The 18,852-nt window shown below is 38.1% G+C and overlaps 2 gene segments (V, D, J or C); both read left to right on the forward strand.

Annotated features, from left to right (window-relative positions):
• The first annotated feature begins 12,907 nt into the window (after positions 1-12,907).
• Positions 12,908-13,740, forward strand: LOC114686280. The segment is given in 2 exon segments: positions 12,908-12,992; positions 13,325-13,740. Coding segments are annotated over 2 exon segments (501 nt in total).
• A 4,160-nt stretch (positions 13,741-17,900) lies between these two features.
• On the forward strand, positions 17,901-18,465 carry LOC114686279. The segment is given in 2 exon segments: positions 17,901-18,011; positions 18,134-18,465. Coding segments are annotated over 2 exon segments (387 nt in total).
• Positions 18,466-18,852: the final 387 nt, after the last annotated feature.

Genomic DNA, 18,852 nt, shown 5'->3' on the forward strand with positions numbered 1-18,852 from the left:
ATGAAGTTGCCTGTTATGCTATTAGTGCTGCTGTTGCTCTGGATGCCTGGTGAGGACAGAGGAAAGTGAGAAAGGAGGATGGGTAGGGAGAGTAAGCCCAGGGTTCTACTGATAATCACATGTGTTCTGTCCATGTGTGAGAAGATGGGTCTTAACCTCCAGGATGGGGCCTGTGGGGTTTACATCTGTGAAAGGAAGGTTTCTGACTAGAAAGAACCTGTTCTATAATGAAGAGTATGATACAGATTGAATGGGATGGTCTTAGGATTTCAATTCACTTGTTTGTCAAAAAGAGAATTTTAGTGTATAAAGAACTATATGTAAAATAAATATCTCAGTTAAAATAAATATCAAAAAAGAATCCAAAAAATTGTTCATGAAGTGTATCTTTAACTTTATACTTCTCTGTCTTTATGTCAGCTTCCAGAGGTGATGTTGTGATGACCCAAACTCCAACCTCCCTGCCTGTTAGCCTTGGAGATCAAACCTCCATTTCTTGCATGTCTAGTCAGAGCCTCCTACTAAGTAGTGGACACACATATTTGCATTGGTACCTGCAGAAGCCAGGCCAGTTTCCACAGATCCTTGTCTACAAGGTTTCCAACAGATTATCTGGGGTCCCAGACAGGTTCAGTGGCAGTGGGTCAGGCACAGATTTCACACTCAAGATCAGCAGAGTGGAGCCTGAGGATTTGGGAGTTTATTACTGCCTCCAAACTTCACATTATCCTCCCACAGTGATGCAGACTCTAACAAAAACATGCTTGCTTTGGGTGCCCCAGCTGCCACATATGTTACTTTTCTGTGTTAGAGAGAAGCTCTAAAGATCTCCAGAGCATTAGTTGCAGCTGAGGGCCTTGGGGCATGGGCTCCTTGGATATTAACACCTCACTGGTCATCCATTTCTGCCCTTATCAGCTGCAACAACAATGATATTGTATCTGCCTCAGAGAATGGTGAACAGGTGCCCTCTCAGCAGGAGAAAGGATGGGATAAAGAATGAGTGAAAACCCATTCTTATACAACAGGCCTTGTTTGCCTTCATCATTCACAATTATTCAGTAGACAGGAAACCGAGAAATATTCTTTGTTAAACTGTTTCCTTTATTATATAATTACTTCATTTGCCACATTTTATGCTTTTGACTTAAATTCCATTCTATTAATATAAATATTGCATATCCTACTACAGTTTGCTTTATATTTGTAAAAGTATGTTCATTGGTTCCCTAATTTCAGATTATATTTTACTCATGAAGTGTTTCTTCTCTGATGAAAAAAAAAATAGTTCTTTTTATTTCCATCCTGTGGTGATATTTTATTTTTATGTTAATAAATAAAGTTTGCCTAGAGATCAGAGGTAACAGCAAGCCATTAACACAAAAGTCAGGCAGTGGTAGCACACGCCCTTAATCCAATCACTTGGCAGGCAGGGGCTCTGTGTGTTCAAGGACACACTAGGGAAGAGCCAAGTGTGGTAACACACGCCTTTGATCCCAGTGCCAACCGTAGAGACCTGGAGGTCTGTACAGACAGGCAGTGACAAGGAAGTGAGGTAGCTGGGCTAAGAGCCAATGAGACGGCAGAGCAGCAAGGCAATAAAGGCACAGGTTAAATAGGAAAGAGCCCCTTTTGGTAGCTTTAGTAACTCTAAATTATTTATTTATTTTCTCTCTGATTTTTTTTTCTAAAATTTTAAACATAATTCTTTATTGATTCTTTGGAAATTTCACACCATGCACCCCAATCTCATTCACCTCCCAGTCTCTCCATAACTGTCCTTTGCCCCTGCACTATGCCCCCACATTAATTAAAAGCAAAACAAAACAAACAATCAAAAACCCACCGCGCTCCTACATCTTTCAAATACTTCTTCATTCATCAGAGTGGCATTTTGAGCTGTGGTTTGTTACTCTATATACGCCTTTTTTCCAGTCAGCCCCACCCACAAAATGTTCATTGCAATGATTCATTCATCTGGTTCAAGGCCTCTTCTTTCTAGCGCACCATCATCACTGGGACCTCATCAAACTCCTCTAGGATACCCTGTTGTTGCCTCAAGTCATGGAGATTGTGCAGTTGCTGTTCTGCAGGACCAGACCACTTGAATACCCCAGCATATTGTAGAGAGAGTTAGGATGGTCAATCCAAGGCCCAGGATGTGGGGTCTGGGTGGTAGCTGAGGTGTTCAGTCCGGGCCGTTGGGACAACCCTCTCATGTGAGGAGCAGAGCTAGCTCTCCTAGGCCCATGCCAGCTCTCCCACACCTGACTTTAAATTTTTTAAATGCTAGTGAGAAAGGAATGACAGCTATGGTGAGACATTGGATAGTAGAGAAAAAAACCTGTTGAATTAAATTATCCTGTATACTTTAAAGATGAGTTGACCTCAGGATAGAAAACAGGTTATGTGGTATGTTGGGGAAGAAGTTTTGCTTTTGTTTCTACAGGAGAAGAAAAGATATGGACACTATCAAGATTGATAAAGATTAGATTTGAACAGGAGAGACCTCTTCATTAGAAGGGGTACTAATTCATCAAACAGTTTGGCCCCTCAATCTAAACTAATTTAAGAAACTAACAAATGCTTTTTATTTAATCAGATATAACCTGCCAAAATTGAATTCCCAAAAGTTAGGGTTGGGGCAGGATTTGTGTGTGTGTGTGTGTGTGTGTGTGTGTGTGTGTGTGTGTGTGTGTGTTTCCAGGAAAACAAAAGGATTCATTTAAAGAATTGGAAGACAACTGAGCAAATGAGACATTGGAAGAAGGACAAAACATCAAGGAAAATGTTCCACGGAAAAGAATAAATTGGCCTAATAGTATAGCACACTTCCAACAGGATACATTTTCATACATCTTGCCAACTGTTTGCTTTTGCTGTTCTCTATAGACATGTAGGGCAAATGGTCTTTTAGTATTCTCAAGTCAATTAAAAATTAAAGCTGGCTTTGGAATTGTAGTGTGGCTCTCTTCTTTTCTAAACCCAAGCATGTTTGTTAAATAAAAATCCAAGATCTCTGTCTCATGTCAGAAGAGTCATCTGGTATGGGACAGCAGAAAAATCAACATTAAGGGACTATTCTATTGCCACTAATCTCTTAATCTTTTGGTTTTATTTTGATTCTTTAAAAATTTTTTTAAGGTATAAGTATTATCTCAATATTTATAAGACTAATATATATATATATATATATATATATATATATATATATATATATATAAACTTTCTGATGTGATATTTATGGGCATATAGAATACTAGCTAATTCTAGAAATAGGCTTCATTTAGCTTCCTGTATGTGATTTTTGGGCTTGTGTCTGAAACAGGTGACTAGGAACCACATTTTTTACCCCTAGATGTGTTTAACAAATTGTGATCCTTTAACCTCTCTAAGATCTGCTGCATATGGCAGTGAACAGGTTTAAATTTTCTATAGTGAACTGTAACCATTTCTGACATTTGCCATGGAGGTCCCCAAGAAGCAGATGGGACCCTGAAATGACAAATTTACCTGGACTGTGATAACAACGTTAAGCTGTCAAACACCATCCAAAGATGAACTTTGGACTACAAACTGTTCAGGACAACTTTAAAGCATTAGCTAAAATGGTCTAGCCTCATAGTCTACTTCAGGCAGGACTTCAAATAAGCCTTACATTTTGCCATCACATCAAGACTGGACAGCAGCTAGCTCTCCCAGAATTTGACCATGTTCTCAATTTTCTCAGGATCTCTTAAAGATACCATCACCCCGAGGCAAAAGGAAGTTATTTTAAGAACATGATATCCATATTCCCAAGAGGTGGGGTGGGTGTTTTTTGGTCTGCTGGTGGGTTTTAGATGTTCATCATTATTTAGGGGGGTTGGTTGCAAGGTGTTATTCGTCACGGTCAGGGAAGAAACTAAGCAAAAGTTATTATATTCAGGGATTTTGTTCTGAAAAGGAAAAGTGGGGATATAGGAATGATAGGACAAAAGGTAGATTATTGAATCTATTTTTAAACTAAAAATCAACTATTAATCTTAAATATTTTACATTGGTATGGATTTTTGTATATTGACACAAATTTAAAGTTATTTTTGTGAGAACATACTGTATATGTGTTTCTACTCTTGTTTAAGGTGTTGTGCCTATGCAGATCATTTAAAAATGTAAAGTTCTAGTCCTTAAAACCTATCTAGGAAAATAAAGAAATGCAGGTTAGTATTCATCTATAACACCAAATATATAGTCATATTAGGGATGTTTTCAAGGTCAAACAGTTATAATTTAGATAGATAGATGGTCTTCAAACACTTCAGAGATCAGCAGAATATGGCATTTAAGATTTTTTAAATAACATAAGGCCTTTCATGACAGTGAGACATGTATGCTCCTGGCAACATCAATTTACTTCACAAAAGGATGACAGGCATTAAAGAACCTCCATATTCGGTTTGCTTTCATTGTGGCAAAGTTAGCCAATGGGCAAAAACTGCCCTTGCCTCGACTGCTGACATAATGCTGCCCAAATTGAACAAGCAGGACAGAAAAGAAGGCAATTGCCAAACTGTGCCAAGACAAGGTATAACAGTCCTTTAAACATTACTGCTTCACAGAAAAATCTGTCAGGTATTCTAGGCATGTTGGTCAAAGATGGATGCCTTAACCTTACACAGGAAACTTGGATGACTGTCCAGGCAGCCAGATATCTCTGCCATTTCTACAGTTTTGGAAGTTGTTTGCTCTGCACTTTCTGTTTACTCAGGTAATATTTTTTTCCTTCCAAGGTCTCTTATTGGGTGGAAGTCTAGATAGTTATAGTTACAGTTTTCTTTGTTAAGAAATAAAAAAAAAATTCACAAAAGAGTTGCAAAATGTGTATGGTTGAGAGCTATAAAAGCTTAAGTTATCTAAGAAAATGTTTTAAGGTCTAAAAAGATATTTCTAGGTATGATAGAAAGTGAATAGGCACAAAACTTTGAATTCACCAAGATAGGATAGATAATAGAGTATTTTCTCTGAATTTACCAACTACAAATGGGCTGAAATTTGTGAATGTAATTCCTTCTTAATAATTGTTTTTACTGTATTTAATTTTGTGTATTAGAGTTAAAAACCTTTTATTTTTATTTAGACAAAAGTGGGAAATATTGTGAGATATTTGTTTGCATTGTCACTCTAAGACTATCAATAAAATTTACCTTAAATCTGAGAGCAGATTCAGCATTTGGCTGACCAGAATTAGTCATAGAGGTTTCTGAAAACCCAAGATAGATACAGAGAGACACAGGAAGTAGTAGGGAGTGGCTTAGAAAGATACACAGGCCCTTTTGGATAGGAGAAGGTAAGAGAGAGAAGGTCACTGGTCACTTTTCCACTGCTTCTGTGATTAACCAAGTTTTCAACCTGATATTTGACTATTGAGGTTTTATTAATAATAGAACCCTCACTGTCTGGAATTGCCTTTATGAATGATGGACAAATATGTAAGGCTAGCAAGAAATCCATGTTACAATCCATGTAGAAAACCATTCCACTCTCAGGACAGCAGAGCCAGTCTGTCTTCTGAGTCCTAGAGAGAAACAAATTTTCTTCAGAGAACCCCACAATGCCCTGATATGGTGCAGAACATGGGGTCTAGAGGCTCATACAGGGTCAGTTCCTGAGGTGAAGATTGCTGTGCCACTGTGCCCATATTATCTAGACCCTATTAATCTGCATGTAACCATAGAAGAGCCCCTGTTTTGAGAACTTTTTAATAGGCTGGTCTACACCCTCTGAAGTCATTTTCAATCAGGACACAGCACAGAGGCTCCTGCTCATCTCCTGGTGCTGCTCCTGCTCTGGACCCCAGGTATGGAGAACACCAGTGCTTAGTTCAGTGTGGTCATTGTTGATTGGATTGTAGGGAAATTCCCATAAATTGACTTTTGAAGGCAACTTTATATAGTCTTTGTTGTGTGCCTGCCACCCAGTCACAGGTTCCAGGTGACCCAGTCAGTGTTCACATCAGGCTGCATCACCAAGAGACACAGCCACCATAAAGTGTCAAGTCAGTCAGAACATTGTCAGGGGATTAGCCTGGTAATAGCAAAAACCACAGTCCTCTCCTAAACTCCTGATTCATGTTACAACCTCCTTGAATTCCAGGGTAGGTTCAGTGGAAATGGGTCTGGTCAAGATATTATCCTCACCATCAGCACTGTGGATCCAGAAGACATTGTAACATATAATGTGAAAAGTACAACAGTTTCCCACCCACAGTGAATTAAGTCATAACATTCAGCAAATCAGAAGTGTGAGCCTAGGTTGCCTCAGCAGCTCCTCCTGGTAACTCTATCTGCTGAGATCATTATTCAGATGAAGTTGAACTTTGAATTGCATTGAGTGGCTTTGGAATAAGTGGCTAGGAATGTTCCTCCTCTTCCTCTGTCCTAGAGGCAAAGGTATAACCATATAAATACTGATTTAGTAAAGATACATTTCAGTACTTGAGATTTATATGGATCATGACATCTATTTGGATACAAACAGCAAAGAAAAAATTCAAATGAAACTAAAAAAAAGAAAGAAAGAAGAGGAGGAGGACGAAAAGGAAAAAGAGTCTATAGCAAAGCATCCTGAAAGGATTTTTATTGGCACATACAGATTACCTATATATGCATGTGAGGAATTAGGATTTAGACAGATCCCCGATAGACAGAAAGATAGGAAAAGTGGTGACAAATAGACAATAAAGATGACAAACTTAATGATGATAAATATAGCACACTTCCAGTCCCCTTCACATATGCCTGACGTGACTTTAGGCAAAGGCGTAAAGACGTGTGAAGCTTTTTCTCTTGTCATCAGAATTCCTGATTGCTCTTCAAGTTAAAGCCTGGATCATGACACATTGGCTCTGCAGTTAGGGGGTGAAATCCTAAGTTAGGGGGCGAAAACTCTCACTGTTAACCACTTCCAGCCCTCAAGAAAATACCAGGATTCAAATTCATGTTATCTGACTTGGAAATGGATGACTTTAATCACTAAGTTTTTTTTTGTCAGCTGTCAAATTCATATATTAACTTTTGTAACTTATTTTTTATAATTAGTAGTGTATTGTTGTATTTTTTTAGTGGTTGAGTAGTCTGATCAGTATTTTGTATACATGTAGCAGGGAAACTTGCTAAATGTTGTTTTCATCAAAATCTCTCTTGTAGCATTATACCAAAAGCCAGATGCTGGGGTGGAAGTCTGCTAGTTTAGAGAGATAGAGAAAGCACCAAACTGTCCTTCCTCTTCCATCATCATCTCAAAAAAGTGAGTTTTCTCCTATCCATCTCAAGTAAAATTCCTTGAGTTGAATGTCCCTCCTTTCTACTTTCTGTGTACCCCCTCTCTCAGTCTTCCTGATTCCCTCTTAATCTCTATGGTTATTTCTTTTTTTTTTTGGTTTTTCAAGACAGGGTTTCTCTGTGTAGCTTTGCGCCTTTCCTGGAGCTCACTTGGTAGCCCAGGCTGCCTCGAACTCACAGAGATCCGCCTGCTCTGCTCCCGAGTGCTGGGATTAAAGGCGTGCGCCACCAACGCCCGGCTCTCTATGGTTATTTCTTATAAACAGGTTGCTTGCTCTGCCTCTTGGCTTATGGTTGATTTTATTTAATCCTATTTATAATATTCAAGCAGAAAGCTCTTGGATTAAGGGTGTGTGATAGGGTTGAGCCACACTGCAACTAGAAGCATGTTTTTTTTCCAGGAAATAACACAATCTTGATGTTCATAGTGTGATCAAATATCCTGCAGCAGTTAAAATTCCCTATTGAGGCAGAAAGATTATAAGGGTCAGAGGTGGTGGGTGACTCCAAAGAAACAGCATCATCCAATCACAATAGGACTCATACATATATGAATTCACAAAGATTGTGATAGAACACATAAACCTTCACAACTTCAAACTGGACAAAATTCTACCAGAGATAAGGGTAAGTGGACAGTAAGTCCTGTCCCTAACTAAGAAGCTATTAGCAATTTTTACCTGCTGGCAAAGGAAAAAATTTGTTTTCTCCATTGTAGTGTCATAGTCTCCTCTGTACATTCACAATGGTATATTGCAAAAAAATATTACATTTCATCAACAGTTATTAATTACTTTTAAGACTTTCTTCTCTTTCCTTTACAAAGTTGTCTATAAAAAGCAAATCAAAGCAAACAAAACAAAAATACAAACAAATGAAAAAAAAAGAAAAAGATCTTCTTCTCTACTCCATCCCTCTTTCTTCCACATTCTCTTACTTTCTTCCTTCTCTAGTATGAAGGAGGTACAATACTGGATTCTGCTGTCGTCAGGCATCAAAGGGGAAGAATTCTGTCCATCTTGGTTTTAACATTTCAGGATAATTCATTAAACTTGCTCAAAAGCAAAAGTCTAGTGTCTAAATGTTGAGGGTATTATCAGTCACAGCATGCTGAAATAAAGTGGCTGTTATATGAATTTCAAAGTTGGAGTTGAAAAAGGACAAAATAAGGAAGTAAACTGGAGACAAAATAGAAACAAGTGACCTATCCAGTAGAACTGGAATGAATAAAAGATAACACAAAACTTGATAGATCTCAAGGAAAATAAAGAGTTTGAAGACATTGGTTGGAGGTAGTAAAGAGAACATGGAATGCCCATGTGGGAGGCAATTGTTCACACACTGAGTCTAAGACACACATTGGATTGCTGAAGCAGGTGCATCAGTGATGAGTGATGAATCAGGAAAAAGCTGAGGTGTACTTCCAGTGGAGAATCCCAGAAGTGCAAGTTATTTACTCCTGCAACTATAAGTTCAGGGACAGGTGACAGACACATCACACATGAATTTGCCTCTGAAGTGACTATGGTGGCAAAAACCTTCACCTTCAGCCTCTAACCACTCACTGATTTCTTCAGATTAACTTTTATAATGTCCATGTGCAAAATGTACATTTTATAGGTGTACTATATTTTACCTTTAATATTGTAATACCACTGTATCAAGTAAGTAACTGTTTAGACATGCTTAAATCTGTAGTTATCAACATTATGTTATTACCAAGACCAATAGCCTCTATTTTGTCCATATGACCAAAACCTGGATAGGTTTTATATTCTAGGCTTAAAAAGTTTCCTCTGTGATTTACACAATTACAAAATTATCTCATGATTCATTAGATACAATTCATTGTTACTATTAAGCAAGGTATGAATATATACTGATATTTCTATGATTCATTATATAATCTATTACAGATTTTTTTATCCCTTCTTTGTCTATATTGAAAAATGCTGATGTAAACATTAGTGTACAAACTTTCACACTGCTTTCAAACTTCACTTCTCCTGAATATATACCTTGGAGTGGATCTGGTCATATAGGTGGTAGGCATATCCTGGGATTCTATGGGCCCTATATTATATCCATGCCCACCAACAATTCAATGATTTACGATTTCTCCCCAACTACAATGTTTGTCATTTTTCCATTATTTTATTATTAATTACTGTGAAGTAATATTTCATTATGATACTATTTTTGAATATCTTATATGTTGAATACCAATCTGTCAAGGAATTAGAATGAAAATGAAGCTTTTTTTTTCTTTTGTATGTTGGCAGAAGCCGCTTCCAGCACAGTCATGTCTGCTTGTGTTTCATATTTTATTTCAGCTGTACTTGTGCAGCTGTGAATACCCAGTCTCTAGTCTCTGTCTGTTGCTCCAGAGGATAGGGCTGCCATCCTCTTCAGACAAGTCAAGGCATAAGCTGTCACTGGTGCAAGCAGAAGCGGGATCAGGCTCCAATTTTTTATACAGTCTTTCTCTGAAATCCTCTCATGGTCAGTGGAAGAGAAATCATTGAAGATTTCACGTTTAGTTTAAGCATCCTGGATCCTAAATGTGCTACAATTCATTACTGTCATGAAATCTCCAGTATTTCTCACAACATGCTATATAGCCCTGTACAAAATACAACTCAACTTGCTAGAAAGATAAACCAGAAAATGTAGCTGGAGCTTTTCCTGTGTCCTACCTGGCCCTAAATCCCACAGCCACTTATAAAATAATTACTCATAGGGTTATATTAATTACCAACTGTATGGCATATGCAGGCTTGCTATCTAGCTCTTTCATCTTAAATTAACCCATTTCTATTAATCTATGTTTTGCCACATGGCCATTAACAGTCTGCTGGCATTTTACTGTTCCTTGGGTGACTTGCTCGCATCTCCTGGACTCTCCTTTCTTCTCCTCTCTCACCAGTTAAAATGTACTGCCTAGCCTTATTCTGTCTTCCAATTGGCCAAACAGCTTTATCAACCAGTCAGAGCAACACACATTCACAGCATACAGAAAGATATGTTACAGAACTTCCCCTTTTCTATTTAATCAAGAAGGAAGCTTTTAACTTTAACATAGTAAAATTACATATAACAAAGTCATCAAGCAAAAATCACAGTTACACTATCTAGTCCATTAGCATTCGGCAAAATTAAAAAAAAATTCTATCATCTATCCTATTTTTGTGAGTCTAAAGTTTCATAACTAATTTATCTTTTATCATAACTAAGTAAAATTATAATTATAGCTATCTAGTCTTCAAGTCCATCAAAGACCTGATAAGAATATAATATTACCTAAATAAAGAAGAAATGCATTGCAAACAACTTCCACAATTCTAGAAATGACAGAGACATTTGGCTTCCTGGACAGTCACTTTAGGACTAAGGATACTTAAATGAAGAAACTTCTATTGGCAAATGAGAGACTTTTGCCCCAAAATTGAGAAAGAAGATCACTAATCAGTGACGATGGATTTGAGAGATGAAAGAACCTCTCATTTTATGTGATGATTTACATATGACGTGTGGTAGAACAACTTGCCCCTAAAACTGACCATCTTCTATTGATCAACTATCAGGGTCCAGTGTTGGGATCCAGCCCCAACCTATCAAAGGGTCTCTTGAAGTGGGGAATGAGGAATTGAGAAATAATAGGAAGAAATGCACATATAGACGGAAAGAAAGAGATATGGAATAGCTTCAGGAGAGTCGTGGATCAATATTCATCTGCCTCAAGTTTATTTCTAATGGGCTTTTTATGCACTAACAAGGAGAGAGGCAAAAGACCCTCACATTTCAAGATCAAAGCACAAGGTACAGCAAAATGTAGACCATTCAAAACAACTAGTATCCATGTTCTGTGGCAAAGCAGCTTGTGATTAGGTCTTGAAGTATAAGACACCTGGTAACCATGCCTTTGCACCCTATTATGCAGCTTTAAGGAATAACATAAACTCTGATTCTCAAACCTGGAAACAAACCACAAGTTGGAATCTTTGTGGGCTCCCACAATCACCAAGTTATTAGAATGTGTTCTCCCTCATCTCACTGAGATGTAAAACTGCATTTTGTGATCTTCCCTTTTAACTCAGAATTCCAATATGTCAGAATCATTATACTTTTAAGGGTTTTAAGAGAACAAAAGGGTTTCCCTTCATGTTCTTGAGTACTTATTTATGCAATGATAATTCCTAAGCTTCATCTGAGCATTGGTCTTGGATATTTAGATTAGAGTTGATGCCACCTACTTACAGATGTTACCATATTTATACATGAAAAGTTACAAACAGTTCTCAACTGCATTTTTCTCTTGTTTTATTTCAATATGTTTTTGTACCAAGGTGAATAAACATGTTTATGAAATAACACTGTATTAATTGCTACAGGAAAAACTCCCAGTGAATTTTTTCATAGAATGGTTTCAAGTACGAGAAAATCACTTAGAAAAAATTCCAGTTCATTATCTTGTTTGTTCACTCATGTTGAGGAAAGATGGAGCAAAATGACAGTTGTATCCTCTTCAGTATGTTCATAGTCTATCTTCAAGGGCTTTGAAATACATTCATACTCTTCCCTAATGCCCCATGCCCATTTCAAAGATTAAGTAAAAATTAATTGTAATTAGTGGTCCTGATATCTGATGACCGCTCAAATTTAATCTTGTCATTGCCTCCTAAGGATGAACTCGCCCATTTCCTCCATGAATCTCCACCACTTTGGAGATTTTCCTTCCTCCTTTGTTATATGACAAACCTTCACTATTGAACATTCTACACAGGAAAATCTTTATCTTATTCAAGGCTATTTTATTTCTTTTGTAAACTTCTTTTACATTTTCCAGTTATAAAAATGATATGGCATGAGTTAAATGAAATGCAGTATTTTTTTGTTATTAAGATAGGCATAGATAGAGACTAAATTGGAGGTATCCATTGAAAAGCGAAGATTGCTGGTCTTTTTAGTTTTCTTTATCAGATTCTGACAAAATCAAACAAACAAAGCAAACAAACAAAATCAGATAGGCTTAGACAGCAAGATGCTCTGCTGAAAACATTAGTAAAACCAAAGAATGTTAAAAAGATTGCTTTGGTTCTTTGGTGCTGTCTTGGCATGTTCTGGGCATTTAGACCATGTATGTCTCCATTCACACAGATCCAAGCTTTCACAGTGGAGTCTATCTTTCCCCTGCTATAGGCACCAGAGATTGTATCCATTTTTCTGGAAACAAAGGAGACATCTTTGGTCTCTTCATTTTTCTTTTTTTGAGACAGGCTTTCTCTGTGTAGCTTTGGCACATTTACTCGAACTCATTCTGTAGCCCAGGCTGGCCTCAAATTTACAGAGATCCACCTGCCTCTGCCTACTGGGTGCTGGGATTAAACGTGTGTGCCACCAGCCTGGCCTGTCTCTTCACTCTTAAGACTGGTCTTTTCTGTCCCTTGGTTCTTTTCACACAGCTGTAGTAACCTCATGATTTGCATATTGCTCCTTAGGGAGGACCTCTCCTTGTAGGTCCAGGACAAAAGCTAGCCCCTCTTTCTGCCCTCATTATTCAGGACTCTTCAAACCAAGTTATCAGAATGAGGTATGCTTCTCAGCTCCTGGGCTGCTTGTGTTCTGGATCCCTGGTAAGGAGAAAGAAAGATGAAGAAGGAGATTGTGGGGGTAATTGGGATTTCAGAGACCCCAATGATACAGATACATGTTCTGTCCATGTGTGAGATTGCCAGTATTATTCTCCAGGAATGTGCTTGTGAAGTTTAGTGGGTAAAAAGAGGAGGATCCGTGCTCTTGTGGCAATTTTGCCAAGTACCAATGAAGATGGTGCAAGTGATTTCTAAGGAGTCTCTCTGCTCTCTCTACATAAGTATTTCATGTTAAAATTTTTAGAATATAAATAAAAGTAAAAAAACACAGTAAGTAGAAAATATAGGAAGGAAAAATTATTTCATAGTATTAAATTGTTTGTACATAACCTTTCATTTCTGTTATTTCAGTGGTCAGTGGAGATATTGTGATGACCCAGCCTGCACTCTCCAGTCCTGTTACTCTTGGAGAGTCAGCTTCCATCTCCTGCAGGTCCAGTAAGAGTCTCTTATATAGTGATGGCAACACTTACTTGTATTGGTACCTGCAGAGACCAGGCCAGTCTCCTCAGCTCCTGATCTATTGGATGTCCAACCTTGCCTCAGGAGTCCCAAGCAGGTTCAGTGGCAGTGGGTCAGGAACAGATTTCACACTGAAAATAAGTCGAGTGGAGGCTGAGGATGTGGGTGTTTATTACTGTCAGCAACATCTAGAATCTCCTCCCATAGTAACAGAGCCCTATACAAAAACCTCCCTGCTTGAAGTGATGAAGATGTCTCATAAGTTCCTTGTTTTGGGTGCAACATGGTACAGTCAACATGGATGAAGATATACTTAAGAGACACTTGTGTTCCTCTGATTTTCAGCTATTGCAACAATTAATCCCTGGGAGAGGGGGGTTTCAGGAGAATGCATGCTGGGAGAAGGAGTGGAAGCAGCTTGGATTCTAAAAGTGCAGTCATCTAGGGACAATAGTAGACAGGACCACATCTTGAGCTGAACCATTTAGTATGCATATTTTTTTCCAGTTTATACACTTTAATCTCATTTCAGGACTTCACAAGACTCATAGTTCGATGAGTATAATTGTCCCACATTACAAAGTGGCCACATTGAATAAAATTTTCATTTTCTGATTTTTTACTTTAAATTTTGCCTATTGAAGACAGGCTGATCAGCCAGTCTTGGGGCACAGTATATGATCCCACATTATGTAGCAATAGGAGATTCTCTGAGACTTTGTAAGAGGAAGTTGCTCAAAGATTCAAACTAAGGAGTAGCTGAGTCCTGAGAAAAGTGGTACTTATATATTCAACAAAGAATTATTATCTAAAATAAAGAACTAAAAGTACAACCAACCAATTAATCAACAAGAAATCTGATAACCCCATCCAAAAATGGGCTAATGAAGTAAACAGGCAATTCTCAAAAAATAAAATACAATAAACACCCTTTGTTCTTATGATCTATCTGCCTCCTCTTCTGTAATGCTCCCTGAACCTTGCAAATGAGATACGATACAGATTCCCTATCTGTGGTTGAGCATAGAACTAACCCTTTTTTCTTGGCACTTTCACCATTTGTAAGTCTCTGTCTCAGGCACCATCCACTATAAAAGGAAACATTTCCAATGAAGTCTGAAGGATGCACTAATATATGTCATTATTGCCATACACAGGTTTCATAGCTTGGTAAGAATGTCCATTTTTCTTCACTCCTTTGCAGCTCATACATCATTCTGTACAGGGAACTAAACACCAGGGTATCCCTTCTCTCTTGTCAATATTGAATTGATTGCTCTACATCCTTTTACAAATGTAGGTAGTGTCTATAGAATTTGCATCTCACCATAAGAATCTGGTTGGAAACTGTCTTGGTTTGCATACAATATTTGCGATAAACATCATGACCACAAGCAGTTTATAGAAAGGGTTTATTTTGACTTATAGGTCAAGGTTAGAATCCATGGTGGTGGAGAGAATGCATAGTGGTTGGAGCAGCAGGTGAGAGCTCAATTCTTGAACTGCATGTAGGAAGGAAAGAAAAAAAAATGAATGATGTACAGTTTTGAAATCTCAAAGCTTACCCACAGTAACATAATTTTTTTCAGCAAGCATACACCTCCAATATGTACAGTGAGAGCAACTGCGGCCAAGTATTCAAACACTTGAACATCTGGGGTACATTCTCATTTAAACCACTACAGCAACCAAGAACAACGAAAATCACCCTCACTGTTTGGAGGATCTTCACTATACCTCCGATCAATATCTTGAAGAGAAGTGTCTCAAACCTGGCTCAGGGATTTTTATTTGGCAACCTACAGCTTCTGGAATGAGCATAATGCCAGGTGTAGGCTAGTTCTATTTAAACTCTTTTATTTTAGTAAGAATATGTATGAAAATTATCAAATAATTTCTTTTCCTCTTTCAAGTCACATGTGCACTATCTCCCCGACTTAGCATCTTCCTTTCCCTTCTCCACGAACAATGGTTTCTCAGATTCATCAGTACTTCAAATTAAGCACACAGCTCTATAGATTACCTTACACAATACAATTTTTTCCAGCTATATATATTTTCCCAGACATTTTATGATTACTCTTTTCTTTGTATCCAAAGAAAGAAGTAGATTTTTTTAACAATAAAGAAAAGGAGGTTATGTGATTGCAAGAATGCAACTGAAGATAATCATATTAATTGAATTAAGTAGATATCAGAACAACTATCACATGATTAATCTCATTTGTTTTAGCATTATATATACATTATATATACATATATATACATATATATACATATATACACACACATATATAATCACATGCATGCATTTGACACAAATTAGAAATGAAACTTTCTATATGAATGAACTTTCAGGTTTTGGGTGTGGCAATATGGTTTTAGAGTAGACAAATTGAATAACTGAGGTTTAAGACATTTATTATAACAATTATTCATGCTGTGGACAGACAAACCAAGGGAAATAGCATGGTGGAGGGTGACAGGGAGAATTTAATTCCGAGCACCAGAGACAAATACCATGGCAGGGCCTCTTTAGGGAATCAGAGCCCACATGAGGGAAGTGGGACCTGTTTTTAAAGACTGGGGAGGTTTACAGAAAGAGCACACAGCCAATCTCTGATTCCCAGGTAAAGAAGAGAGTGAGGACCAGCACGTGCCTGGTGCTAATATCTTAAGATCAGCATCATTTTATTTTATCTCATTTCCCAGGGGAGAGCTCCCATCTTCAACGACTCAGTATCCATGAGTATTTAGAGAGCTTCTGTAAAGCTGCCACTGGATTCAAACATCACATGTTTGTAGAAAAGAGACTAATGGGAATGGAGAGATAAGAGAGCTCAGAGGAGATATATTATGAAATTACCTCAAAGATAATAAGTGCATGCAAGAAAATTTAGCAAATTATCTTTAAATGCTATTTTAGTCCTGTTGTCAAATCTTATACTACCTTCTATTTTTAGGCCTGTGTGTTCTTACAGTTATATATAACTATATATATAACTATATATATAACTATATATATAACTATATATAACTATATATACAACTATATATAACTATATATATAACTATATATAACTATATATATAACTATATATAACTATATATATATAACTATATATATAACTATATATATAACTATAACTATGTATATATATATATATATATATATATATATATATATATATATATTTGGTTTTTGAGACAGGGTTTAATCTGTGTAGTTTTGGTGCCTGTCCTTGATCTTGCTCTGTAGATCATGCTGACATTGAACTCACAGAGATCCACCTGGCTCTGCCTCCTAAGTGCTGGGATTAAAGGCATGCACCACCACTGCCAGGCTTGACACAGTATTTTTTTTTTTATTTTACAATACTATTCAGTTCTACATAATAGCCACAGATTCCCTTGTTCTCTCCCTTCCTGCCCCCCTCCCTTCCCCCCAGCCCACCCCCATTCCCACCTCCTCCAGATCAAGGTCTCCCCCGAGGACTGGGATCGACCTGATAGACTCAGTCCAGGCAGGTCCTGTCCCCTTATCCAGAAGAGAGCAGGAGATCTAGCTGGATCAAGAAAAGAGAGGGAGAACAAGGAATAGGAGACCATGGTAAATGAAGACCACATGAGAAAAGGAAGAAACAAAGAACTAAAGAGGTCCACAGAAATCCACAAAGATACACCCACAAAAGACTGCTGGCAATGGTCGAGAGACAGCTGGGACTGACCTACTCTGGTGATGGGATGGCCAAACACCCTAATAGTTGTGCCAGAAACCCCATCCAAGGACTGAGGAATCTGGATGCAGACATCCACAGCTAGGCCCCTGGTGGAGCGCTGGGAGTCTAATTGGTGAGAAAGAGGAGGGTTTATATGAGTGAGAATTGTTGAAACCAAGATTGGATAAAGCACAGGGACAAATAACCAAACGAATGGAAACACATGAGCTATGAACCAAAGACTGAGGGGTCCCCAACTGGATCAGGCCCTCTGAATAGGTGAGACATTCGATTGGCTTGATCTGTTTGGGAGGCATCTAGGCAATGGTACCAGGTCCTGGGCTCATTGCATGAGGTAGGTGTTCGAAACCTGGGACTTATGCAGGGACGCTTGACACAGTATTTTTTAATTCATAGGAATTATTTGAATGAGTTAAAAATTTAAAAGTCCCTCCTCTGTTGTATATTCATTGATAGTCAGATATTTGTCTATATTACCGCTAATATATATTTGAAATATATTATTTAAAAAAAGAGCTTACGTAAAGTAAAACATTTCAAAAACCTCCAAACTTTAAAACTTAAAAAAAAAGAAATGCATTCTCCGAAGGCATATGTGTAGTCTGACCTCGGGCATCTGGGGACGCAGGACTTGTGTTCAGTTGCTGAGATGAGCAAGCCTTGCAGCTGTGCCCACCCTAACTGGTTCCCAGTGATTTGCATGCACTCACTGCACAGCCTTGAGGACTTCTTCATATACCAGTCACACCCTGTACAGTTGTCACTGCAGTCAGGACTCAGCATGGACATGAGGGCCCCTGCTCAGCTCCTCGGGCTCCTGCTGCTCTGGTTACCAGGTAAAAAAGGACTAAAATGGGAATTTCACTGTTACACTGTGATTATTGTTGACTGAAATTTGGGGGAGGTCCTCTCTTATCATGTTTAACTATGTGGGCATTTATTATGTCTCCATTCCTAGGTGCCAGATGTGACATCCAGATGACCCAGTCTCCATCCTCCCTGTCTGCATCTCTGGGAGACAGAGTCACCATCACTTGTCGGGCCAGTCAGGGCATTAGCAATTATTTAAATTGGTACCAGCAGAAACCAGGGAAAGCTCCTAAACTCCTGATCTATTATACTAGTAGGTTGGCAGATGGGGTCCCATCGAGGTTCAGTGGCAGTGGGTCTGGGACAGATTATTCTCTCACCATCAGCAGCCTGGAGGCTGAAGACATTGCAACTTACTACTGTCAACAGAGTAGTAATCTTTCCTCCCACAGTGATACAAGTCATAACATAAACCTCTAGGGGAGCAGAAGTGAGAGGCTACCACAGACAGCTGATCCTCCTCATGAAACTGCTCCTCAGATGTGATGAGATATTTAAAAAGAATCACAGAGAGACTTTTTTTTTTTTGCAGAAGAGACTAAACAGTCTTCTCTGTACCCTAAACTATCTTCTTTCCTCTTCATTTTTAGACATCCAAAGTACCAATATCTTTTCTATGTTAACAGAGGACACAGTGGCTCCTTGTGAGGAGTCTGCATTTTATCACCATCTGGAACTCTACAGAAGAGTAGAAGCTTCTGTGGACATTCCAAGCACACATTATTTATATGCAATGAATTTGATTCTAAGCATCAGCATTTAAATGGCAGGAAAATATTACTGAAAGAAGCTGACAGCAGAAAGGAT

The sequence above is a fragment of the Peromyscus leucopus genome, chromosome 3 (genome assembly GCF_004664715.2).
Source record: "Peromyscus leucopus breed LL Stock chromosome 3, UCI_PerLeu_2.1, whole genome shotgun sequence".
NCBI lineage: Eukaryota > Metazoa > Chordata > Mammalia > Rodentia > Cricetidae > Peromyscus > Peromyscus leucopus.